The sequence below is a fragment of the Moschus berezovskii genome, chromosome 3 (assembly GCF_049115385.1).
Source record: "Moschus berezovskii isolate FMDL1 chromosome 3, NW_MosBer_1.0, whole genome shotgun sequence".
NCBI lineage: Eukaryota > Metazoa > Chordata > Mammalia > Artiodactyla > Moschidae > Moschus > Moschus berezovskii.
In genome coordinates, this window is record NC_142462.1 from 117,110,739 (window position 1) to 117,123,379 (window position 12,641).

General features: G+C 38.4%; 1 protein-coding gene across 1 annotated transcript; it reads left to right on the forward strand.

The window, feature by feature from the left end:
• Nucleotides 1-228: 228 nt before the first annotated feature.
• On the forward strand, nt 229-1,154 carry OR2A7 (olfactory receptor family 2 subfamily A member 7). Its single transcript, XM_055420328.2, is given in 2 exon segments — nt 229-679; nt 682-1,154. Coding segments are annotated over 2 exon segments (924 nt in total).
• Nucleotides 1,155-12,641: the final 11,487 nt, after the last annotated feature.

Below are 12,641 nucleotides of genomic sequence, written 5' to 3' on the forward strand. Positions count from 1 at the left end.
AAACATAACAAGAAAGAAAATACATGTACATATGTGTTTATGTATATGTATGAATTTTAGGATTACCAAATAAATTATTTAAAATTTCATTTAAGAACACAAAAAAATCACTGAAAGGGTTTCTGAATACATTTTTATACCACAGCAAGGTAGAAGGTGACATAAATCTCTTTTCAAAGACTTCTCTTTAACCCTGGACATTAACTCAGTTCCTTCTGCCATAGGGGTATGGGAGACAATATGACCTCTGTCACTGAATTCATCCTACTGGGATTTCCTCTTGGCTCAAGGATTCAGATGCTCCTTTTCGGGCTCTTCTCCCTGTTCTATGTCCTCACCCTGCTGGGGAACGGGGTCATCCTGGGGCTCATCTCACTGGACTCCAGACTGCACACCCCCATGTACTTCTTCCTCTCACACCTGGCCATCGTTGACATGGCCTACGCCTGCAGCACGGTGCCCCAGATGCTGGTCAACCTCCTGAGTCCAGCCAAGCCCATCTCCTTTGCTGGCTGCATCACACAGACCTTTCTCTTCTTGACATTTGCTGTCACAGAATGTCTGCTGCTGGTGGTGATGTCCTATGACCGGTATGTGGCCATCTGCCACCCTCTCCGATATTCAGTCATCATGAGCTGGAGAGTCTGCATCATGCTGGTGGTGACTTCCTGGACCATTGCAGTCCTTTGGTTCATCTAGTGTTACTTTTACCCTTACCCTTCTGCATAGCCCAGAAAATCGATCATTTCTTCTGTGAAATCATGGCTGTTCTCAAACTTGCTTGTGCAGACACACACATCAATGAGACTATGGTGTTGGCTGGAGCGATTTCTGTGCTAGTGGGACCCCTCTCCTCAATCATAATCTCATATATGTGTATCCTCTGTGCCATCCTTAGGCTCCAATCTGCAGAAGGGCAAAGAAAAGCCATCTCCACCTGCTCATCTCACCTCTGCGTGGTTGGACTCTTTTATGGCACAGCCATTACCATGTATGTTGGACCCAGATATGGGAAGCCCAAGGAACAGAAGAAATATCTTCTCCTGTTTCACAGCCTCTTCAATCCCATGCTCAATCCCCTTATCTATACGCTTAAGAATTCAGAAGTAAAGAATGCCATGAAGAGAGTGGTGGGAATAGAGAGAGTTTTATGAAAAGATGATCGCATCAGGGTTGACAATGACCTAGGAGGATATTATTTCAAAACTCTCAAGCCCAACCCAACATAAGATTATCTGAGACCCTTATTAAAAATAGAGTAAATCTCCTGACCCACCATTAGATCACTGACTCAGTAGATGTGGGAAGTATTTTAGAAAACTGCACCTTTAAATATTATCATTATCCAAATATTACCAATAGCAATTTGTGATGCTATTGAATGTTATAGACCAATATTTGGAAGTCACAGATCTAGAATAACGCTCTTTATAATTTCTTCAAGCTATGTTCCAGCCCCATATCTCCCAAAATGTTTTCCTGAAATCTCCAGCTCTTGAAGAGGGCTTTTTTAAAATTCTGGGGTCACATGAGTTTGAGAGTTATTGCATATTAGATGACTCATTTTAGGGGGCTCACAATTCATACTATCACAGTAAAAACTGTAAAAATTCCTATGGTAAATACAGAAAAATTCTATTCCAATTATTAGCCAGTGTTTTCCAAACTTACTTGGTCAAATGAAATTTTTTTAATAACTTTTAATTAGAAGTTTATTAGAAATGGAATCATGATATTGCTTGATTCATTATGAATACTTCCTGTAACTGTCTTCTTGAGCAAAATGATTTTTGTTCCTGCAGCATGATCCTGTAAAGAGGATGTAGGTTTAAATATACAGAGCTCTTCTCTATTACCTGGAAATGATAAATCCAACCCTCTGCTTCATCTTGGATAAGGATTCCAAAATACGTCTCAGGAAATGACCTCATTCAGTTTCACAGTCTTCTAAATCTGAGATTTAAAAAATTTATTCTGTATAATTTCCGCTATATGAAATCAATATTTTTTTCTTTTAAGGATTTAAAGAGAAAATCAAGTTTCTCAAAGGGATCTGAAAGAATTTGCAAAGCTGATTACCTAACTAGTGTATGAAGTGAAGTGAAGTGAAATGAAGTTGCTCAGTCGTGTTGGATTCTTTGCGACCCCATGGACTGTAGTCCACCAGGTTCCTTGGTCCACGGGATTTTCCAGGCATGAATACTGGAGTGGGTTGCCATTTCCTTCACCAGGGGATCTTCCCGACTCAGGGATCGAACCCAGGTCTCCCACATTGTAGGCAGACGCTTTACCGTCTGAGCTACTATAAGCTTTAGAAAAGTTTGATTGCTGTGTTTAGAAAATAGAGACATGGGAGAAGTTCTATAAGAGAATATTCATAGGAACAGGTGCATGATAAATAAGATGGGTGAAAAGGAAATGAATAAAGATAGAATGCCCAAGGGGCTAGTTGATCCTTTGGAGATTAAGAACAAAGCAAAGTAGGGAAAATACAAGATTTATTACTTATTGGTTATTCTTACAATGGAAAAACGTCAAATGATAGCAACACAAACAGAAATTTCCCGATACTCTATGTAGAATGCCATATCAGTTCAGTTCAGTTCGGTTCAGTTGTTCAGTCGTGACCGACTCTTTGCGACCCCATGAATCACAGCACGCCAGGCCTCCCTGTCCATCACCAACTCCCGGAGTTCACTCAAACTCATGTCCATTGAGTTGGTGATGCCATCCAGCCATCTCATTCTCTGTCGTCCCCTTCCCTCCCGCCCCCAATCGATTACTATAATCTCAAAAGACAGACTTAAGTGAGGTGTTTACATAGTTACAAAAATTTCCTCCCAGTGAAAAAAAATTTTTTTAAGTATCAATATTTTGTGGCTAAATACATAGACAAAACTTTAAGAAGTTTTTTAACCTGAGTTTTCTACTGCTGGAAGAAAATAACACTATTTTAAGGGATATAAAAATAAATTGCACCTTTTGCCAATTATGTATTTTTAAATATTATTTTGGAATATAGTCAAGTCCCAGCTACTTGGAAAGTGATAAAACTTGGAGATAAGTAAAGGCTTTTAAGTACAGTTACAGAAATATTTTGACTGTAGGTTAAACCCTAGAGTAGATTGAAGAAGTAAGTTCTGTCAAACTTTAGTAGCATTAAGCTCTGCTGAACAATTAAGAATTTGGGAGATTAAGAGAGACTGACTTCCCTGGTGGCTCGGATGGTAAAGTGTCTGCCTACAATGCAGGAGACCTGGGTTCAATCCCTGGGTTGGGAAGATCCTCTGCAGAAGGAAATGGCAACCCACTCCAGTACTCTTGCCTAGAAAATCCCATGGATGGAGGGCCCTGTTAGGCTACATTCCATGGGGTTGCAAAGAGTCGGACACGACTGAGCGAATTCACTTCATTCACTTCAAGACAGACTAGTTAATTGTATCAAAGTTTTATTTATATTATTAAACAAATATCATTTCAACAAGGGGATCACTGTTCTTGTTTAATGTTTGTTGGGGTTAATGTTTAGTTCTTAATGAAGTTTATACTTAAGTCAGTAAATACTGTTCTAACCCTCTTAGAACAGTGCTATCTAACCATATCTGTGGGATATCTAACCATATCTGTGGGAATTTTTGATGATCAGACTATGAGGTCATAATTAGAACATTAGTGTTTATACAGTGTAGGGCTTTTTCACTGGGAGGTTATGGTCACTGAAGAATTGACTGATTCTCACATAACTCATGAGATAAAGATGGTTAATGTGGATGTCAATTTGAACCTTTATAATGACGGATATTTCTTCTCAGGAAAAGAATTACCTATACCCATTATCCAAGATCCTCCAATTTTCCTTTCAAAAATCTGAGAAACGAATTTGAAAAATCATGCTTCAATAAGCCTGGAGTCAGAGCTAATGCATTTCAATAATACTGAAGGGTATTTTCTTAAAATTATAATGTTGTTCAGTTGCTCAGTCATGTCTGACTCTGCATGCGATGAACTGCAACAAGTATTCTCTGGCCTTCACCACCTCCCAAGTCAGTGATGCCATCCAGCCATCTTGTCCTCTGTTGTCCCCTTATCCTCCTGCCTTCAATCTTTCCCAGCATCTCCAATGAATGTTCAGGACTGATTTCCTTTAGGATTGACTCCTTTGATCTCCTTACAGTCCAAGGGGCTCTCAAGAGTCTTCTCCAACACTACAGTTCAAAAGCATCAGTTCTTCTGTGCTCAGCCTTCTTTATGGTCCAACTCTCCCATCCATACATGACTACCGAAAAAACCATAGCTTTGACTATACAGACCTTTTTCAGCAAAGTAATGTCTCTGCTTTTTAATACACTGTCTAGGTTTGTCGTAACTTTTCTTCCAAGGAGCAAGCGTCTTTTAATTTCATAGATGCAGTCACCATCTGCAGTGATTTTGGAGTCCAAGAAAATAAAATCTGTCACTGTTTCTACTATTTACCCATCTATTTGTCATGAAGTGATGGGGCCAGATGCCATAGTCTTAGTTTTTTAAATGTTGAGTTTTAAGCCAGCTTTGTAACTCTTCTTTCACTTTCATCAAGAGGCTCTTTAGTTCTTTGCTTTCTGCCATAAGGGTGGTGTCATCTTCATGTCTGTGGTTATTGATATTTCTCCCGGCAATCTTGATTCTGGCTTGTGCTTCATCCAGCCTGGCATTTTGCATGATGTACTCTACATGTATATTAAATAAACAGGGTACTCATTTCCCAATTTAGAACCAGTCCATTTCTCCATATCTGGTTCTAACTGTTGCTTCTTGACCTGCATACGGGTTTCTCAGGAAGCAGGTCAGGTGGTCTGGTATTCCCATCTCTTGAAGAATTTCCCACAATTTGTTGTGATCCACACAACCAAAGCTGTGAAGCAGAAGTAGATGTTTTTCTTGAATTCCCTTGCTTTTTCTGTAGTCCAACCGATGTTGGCAATTTGATCTCTGGTTCCTCTGCCATTTCTAAATCCGGCTTGTTCATCTGGATGTTCTCGGTTCATATACTGTTGAAGCCTAGCTTGAAGTATTTTGAGCATTAGCTTGCTAGCATGTGAAATGAGCACAATTGTATGGTATCTTGAACATGTCTACTTTGCTTTTGAGAACTTGTCACACAGGGTAATGTATTTTTGGCATGTTTATCATATATGATGGAATTCTCCACACAAGAATGCTGGAGTCAGTAGCCATTCCCTTCTCTAGGTGTTCTTCCCAACCCAGGGATTGAACCTTCATCTCCTGCATTGCAGGCAGATTCTTTACCATCTGAGCCACCTGGGAAGCCCAAATTTAGAATAAATTGTGCCAAATAGGTCACAATTCTCATAATCATAAAGCAGAATCTACTAAGTAGAGTTTCTCTTTCTAGAGCAGTGATCAGTAAGCAAATTCTGCTTTAAATTCCCATTTTTAAGTATTCTAAATGATACATTGAACTTTTGATCTTTCAACACATAATTACTCCAGAAATACAGTTGATAAAAATATTTTACAATTGTAACTTTCCATAAATTACAATTCCAAGACTTTGATGACTTTCTGAAGATAAGTTCATCCTGACTTGGATATTTATTTTATCAATTAAAAGCCACTAGTTAGTTTTAAAAGCCACCAATTTGCAAACCAATTTTTTAAAATAATTTGGGAAGTGTTTATAATATCAATGTGTTGATTTTTATTTATTCTACTTTCAAATGGAGATTATCTTTAAATCTCAGTGGACCGTGGTATAACCATAATGGTTATTGTTGTTGTTCCATGGCTAAGTCATGTGCTACACTTTGCGACCCATGAACTGCAAATCCCAGGCTTCCCTGTCCTTCACTATCTCCAGGAGTTTGCTCACACTCATGTCCATTGAGTTGATTATGCCATCCAACCATCTCATCCTCTGTCACCCACTACTTCTCCGACCCTCAGTCTTTCCCAGCATCAGAATCTTAAGCTCAGTGATTATATAAAATGCCCAATGCTGACTGATAATATAAATCTTTGAGAACATATTATTATAATTAAAAGGTGATACATTATGTATGTTATTTTCCTTTGTATACATTTATGTTTTGTATATGGTTACTCCACTCCAGTACTCTTGCCTAGAAAATCCCATGGATGGAGGAGCCTGGTAGGCTGTAGTCCATGGGGTCGCTAAGGGTCGGACACGACTGAGTGACTTCACTTTCACTTTCACACATTGGAGAAGGAAATGGCAACCCACTCCAGTGTTCTTGCCTGGAGAATCCCAGGGACGGGAAGCCTGGTGGGCTTCCATCTATGGGATCACACAGAGTCGGACAGGACTGAAGTGACTTAGCAGCAGCAGCAGCAGCATATGGTTACTCTGATCACCTTTAGAAGTTGTCCATGAGTTGAAAGATACGTCACCTTGATATGTAGAAAAATATTATAATTTTGGGATAATATATTTCCCTATTTCTACATCTATTTGCCATGAAGTGATGGGGTTTGATACCATAAACATTTATATTTATTATTGTCTTAGTTAAATTTTTTACTTTTTATAATGGTCAAAAGAACATAGAAAACTATGTCCTAATCTATTGTTTTCACAGTATTTTAGTTTTTCTTTTATGTATTAGTTTCCTGATTTCCACATTTCTCCAGGGCAAAAGAACATAGAAAACATGTCCTAATCTAGTGTTTCCACAATATTTTGGTTTTTCTTTTATGTGTTGGTTTCCTGATTTCCAAATTTCTTCAGGTCACCTGGAACATTAAAAGAAAGAAAGAAAGGTCCCAATATTTATGGATTGTCTGATATTCACCTGGAATTTCACACAATTGGGAGCCAGCTTTGGTATCCCCAAATGTGTGTTTCTTCTCACAGTGGGTCCATAGAGCAGGAACACAGGTGGACACGTTCTTAAAACTTGGTAACTGTACCCACTTTCACCCAAGTTTATGTCATGATCCCAGCAAGTTAAGAATCACACTACTATGATGCACTTATTAATTCTTAAATTGCCTGATTGACTGATGTGAAATTTCCAGAATAGCATTTTAACTCCTTTATGTTCAGTAAAAGAATGCAGCAAAATACAAATAAATATGACAACATCTGAGTTACAAAATATTCTCTCACTCCCAGAAGAGGCAGGAGATTGCTAAGGGAAGCTGTCTTGGGGAGGGTCCTTTCCTCCACTCCTCTTAGGGACTGGACTCTGAATGGAGATTAGAGATTTTCAGAAAATCCTCCCTTAGGTGGCATCTAATAAGCCCCTTGGTACACCGTGCTCCTTTGGACTCCCCAATCCATTCCCTGTCTCCATAACCAGCTCTCAGCATCTCCACACCTTGAGTCGTTACTTGGAATCAGCTGCTTTTTCAGGGTGTTTTCCGCCCACTTCTCCTCAACACAAGGGACCCAGATCACACTGGGGAGAAGAGAAGCTGAACTACAGAGCTTAATGCCGGGAGCTTATTCCATGTTACACTGGTTCTGCTTCCTTACGGATTCATCTGAACTATCTGGAGATTTGAGAACAACAGCAGTACTGGGATTCATGAAATCCAAATAATGCCAGGGACTGCAATGAGTGCTGTTTCCTCAGGGGTGTGCCCTGGGGCTGTCTGTGTTTCCTAATCTTTTCCTGCTGGGGATGAGAAGGGAAAGAGAAAAGGAGAGCTGTTTTGTTCCCCTCCCCAGTGGAGCTGGGCATGCGCTGCATGTCACAGCCACCCCTTCCAGTGAACCCTCAAGAGCTACAGTGAGGTTGAGCCCATCAAGAGAATAAACCTTCTTTTCTGAGGATCTGGTCCCATTTCCACTCTGGAACAGAGGTGAGGGCTCTACAGCTCCCATAGAAGCTCTCCAAGGCAGGACCCCATCTAGCCTTCAGGTGCTTTCCTCTTCTGAGATCTTGAGTTCAAATGGGGGTGCTAACCAGGTTGCCTAATTTTATTTTACCATTTATTTCCCTTAGGTCTGCTGTGGCATGTGGGTTTTTTTTTTATTATTATTAGCTATCATTGTTACCACTACAAGTGTCAGAAAGAGAAATAAATATTCTCTGTTAATGCTAAAAATACATGCTCATCTTTCATATTCTGTATGAGTAATTATATGCACATTTTATAAACAAAATATGCAAAGGTGTTTCGGATTTGGTTATTTTTGTGTTATTGGTGGAGAAATATCCATACAATAAAGATTTACTTGAAAAAGATGACACTAAAAATGAGATGAAAGAAATTTCTGTATTGTTGATTTAAATGGAATATTTGGAAATTTTCCAAGCTGAAGGAAACCATTGTAGGTATCTTATAGAAAGGTGTTGCACTTCAGGATTATCAGCATATTGGTTATTGTATAAATCATGCATCTATATTATGGTAGGCATAGTCACAATATATACTTAATCTTTGAGAACATATTTAGAATGTACTCAATAAATATGAGTACCTTACATTTTCTCTAGGTTGGAGGATAAGTTTTTGTGACGGGGATGGAAAGCATAAAGAAAGGGACCAAGATGTTAAGGAGTGGAATAGCAGGAAGGAAAAGGATGAGATCATCAATAATTCTTTACATTTTCTTTTATAGGATGGTTCCATTTTATGCGCACATTTTTAATATATCCCCACTCTTTCTCCCGAAGCATATTTTCACAGTCAGGTCTTCACAGAGCCCAGAACCATCAGCCTGCTTCACTATGTACTTCCATAGTACCTGGTATATAGGAAGCACTCAATAGTATGATCAATTATTCTTAACCTTTAACAGATTCTTAAATAGCCTTTCATTATGTGAAACTGACAGTTTTTCTCTGTGCTCAACAGTGGCTCTTATATCTGGGAAAGTCACTTATCAGTCCTTACCGCATACAACAACTTTGTGAAGTCTTGGCTTAGCCCTACATAAGCACTAAGATGAATTAGTTTTCAGTTCTTTTTTATTACTTGCAAGTAAACACCCTTACAGTTCAACTGAGCTATGGATAAACATGGGTGATCATCTTAGGAGTTCTTCTTCACACATGCCTAATACTTTAGAAAAGAACTTTCCAGCTCCCTATTGCTTCAAAATTTACTTTTTAAGATACAGATTTCATCAGGTTTTGATGTTCCATTTATATATGAAATGATTTCCTTCTTAAATATTTACTTTAGAACTTTAGAGTTACCTGATTAATTATTAACCAGATAATAATTTGCCATTTTTTAACTCTGGAACTGTACATATATGAATTAATAGACATCACTATGCTTATAAGGTATGTTTAGAACTATGATCGGAGAAGGCAATGGCAAGCCACTCCAGTACTCTTGCCTAGAAAATCCCATGGATGGAGGAGCCTGGTAGGTTGCAGTCTGTGGGGTTGCTAAGGGTCAGACACGACTGAGCGAATTCACTTTCACTTTTCACTTTCACACATTGGAGAAGGAAGTGGCAACCCACTCCAGTGTTCTTGCCTGGAGAGTCCCAGGGACGGGGGAGATTGGTGGGCTTCTGTCTATGGGGTCACACAGAGTCAGACATGACTGAAGTGACTTAGCAGCAGCAGCAGCATAACTACAATACTTCCCCTTTAACCCCACCAGCAGTTTAAGTTTAATCTGTTTGCATTCCATTTGACTGTTTTTAACTAATATTAGATATGTAGATAGCAAATAAAAATAAGAAAAAGTAAAGAAGTGTATCCAAACTTTAATTACTTAAAAAATTTATAAATTCTTTAGTTATTCTTATTAAATTTGTACAATCTTATTTTATCCAAATCATTGGGGTGAAATTCTTTTGACTTTCTATACTTTCTTTGGGACAAATGAGCTGAACTTGAAATAGTGGTAGTAGAACATATTTTAAAAGACACCAAACTTGAGATAAGGACATCACAATGTAGATGTTTACTCATTTGCTTATGCTCATTACTTTGTCATTCAACAAATATTTATTAACTGCCAGGGGTATAAAAAAGAAACAAGCCTATTCCTGTGCTTTAAAATAAATCAAATTTGAAATAAATATGGCTACTGTGCTTAAAAGAATATACATGCATTCTGAGCTTTTTCATCTGTCTTTCAATTTCACTGTAAAAAAATCATGATTTGTACTGTATTTCTTTTTCCATTTATATTTTCCTGTGAAGGAAAATTGGAAAAGGAAATTGCTATTTTAGGAGGGGATGGATTCAAATATATTGTATATCTTTCACAGTCAAATATTCTTACATGTTTTATGTGCTTAAAAAATATAGGAAATTTTTTAAGCACAGAAATGTGTAATATTAACCTAAAGTCAAATAATCCCTGGTAATATATAAGGACTCTCAAGAGTCTTCGCCAGCACCACAGTTCAAAAGCATCAATTCTTCGGCGATCAGCTCTCTTCACAGTCCAACTCTTGAGAGTCCCTTGGACTGCAAGGAGATCCAACCAGTCCATTCTAGAGGAGATCAATCCTGGGTGTTCATCGAAAGGACTTATGCTAAAACTGAAACTCCAATACTTTGGCCACCTCATGCGACAAGTTGACTCACTGGAAAAGACTCTGATGCTGGGAGGGGTTGGGGGCGGGAGGAGAAGGGGACGACAGAGAATGAGATGGCTGGATGGCATTACCAACTCGATGGACATGAGTTTGCGTGAACTCCAGGAATTGGTGATGGGCAGGGAGGCCTGGCGTGCTGTGATTCATGGGGTCGCAAAGAGTCGGACACGATTGAGCAACTGAACTGAACTAAATATATAAGGACTTTTTATTGTATTAGTTAGGTTACTTTTGTGTCCAGGCAATTTGACAACTTACGAATAATGTTTAGGAGGAAACAGACATCTCATCTGTTGTTGTTAGGAAGGGATCCATTTCTTTCCCAGAGTTTTGCTTTAGTGAGGTTACCTTGGTCCGGGGTCTGGTCCTCACATTTTAGATCCAGCTTTGGAAAGTGTTCAGGAACTACATCGCGCTATGTAAACCACAACTGGATAATGCAACAGCCAGAACATCTAAATGTTCATTCATTTAGAATTTGAAATGCAATTGCATAATAAGCAAACAACTCGGCTGATTGATGCCTTCATCTTATTCCCTGGTCAGCTGGTTAAGAATCCGCCTGCAATGCGGGAGACCTGGGTTCAATCCCTGGCTTCAGAAGATCCCCTGGAGAAGGGAAAGTCTACCTACTCCAGTATTCTGGCCTTGCGAATTCCATGGACTGAATAGTCCATGGGGTTGTAAAGAGTTAGACACAACTGAGCGTTCTCTTAAGTGTTAAGTCTTTAGCTGAAAGGTGAATTGGTGAACACAAAATCAGAGTAGGAGGGTCTAATCAGGGATCTTACTGACTAGCATTATTGAGTACTGGTCATCCAAACCATCCATCTAGACTGTGGACATAGAATTGCCTGATACGTAGAATCCTGTTTCAACTGGTCAGGCTTCCCCTTCCCTGAAGGTTTTTAAGACGCACGGACAGTGCTGCCTCTCTGACCTTCTGTCTGTGCTCTGTCCTGAGCGGCTCCTTTCTTTCACCCACAGTCTTTCTCTAACAGGCAACTCACTCAACTGGCTGCATTTGGGTTCAATCACATCTTTCTGTCCTGCCTCCCTGATGCTGTTTCAAAGCACTGTAGGTGGACTTCTGGAGATTCCCAAAACTCTTCTGTCACGTGTTTCTTGATATTATCTTGTTTTTATCCTATAGGTTGTTATTCTCATCTCTTCGGTATATGTTTCCAAGCTTCTCTCTCAAAATTAAATTGTGTCTCTTACATCCATGTTGATATCTCCACCGGTATTGAGGACCGCTAAATTAGGCGTGGCCAAAAACAGCACCTTTTTTCACACTAATCCTAAAAGTGTAGCTAAACCTCAAGTTACTTGTTTTTGCAATGGCACTGACAAATGTTTGCACTAGAAATAATGTTGAATTTTGACATACTTTATAGAGGAAGCTATCATCCAAGATACAAGGTAAGAAAACAAAGTTTAATTTACCAAACCACAAATTCATAGACTAAATACCTTACCACTAACATACTAAGGCTGCCAACTGTCAAGAGGCAAGCTGAATTTATCATTAATTTGTTGCTGTTAGATACTTATAAAGTATGTATTAATCCTTACTGCTGATTTCAGTCACTATTTTTTTTTTGTTTAAATGGTAACATGTTTCAGATTTCAGATAAAAAAACATTTCACAAATATGAAGGATTGAATTAATAGTAAGATGGCTCTAGTTCCTGATTCTAGGCTATGATCAATCTTATTCTCTTTTAAAAACTGTTTTTCAGTTTTATTGAGATATCATTAACATACAGTATTATCTAAATTTAAGGTATACACTGTAATGATTTGAGTTAAAAATGCTGTAAAATGATCACCATGATAAATCTAGTAAACATCTATCATAGCATATAGTTAATTGGTACTCTGGTATAAATTTTTTTAATTTTAAAACTAAAACATAAATTTAAAAATCCATCTCACTGATTGATAACCAAAAAAAGAGAAACTGTGTATTTTTTTCTTGTGGTTAGAAATCATAGGGTTATTACTCTCTTAAGCCTTTTAAATATACCATAGAGTAACATTAATTATATTCATTATGCTAGCTATAGGCACTAGTACTTATTTATCTTATAACTAGAAGTTTGTA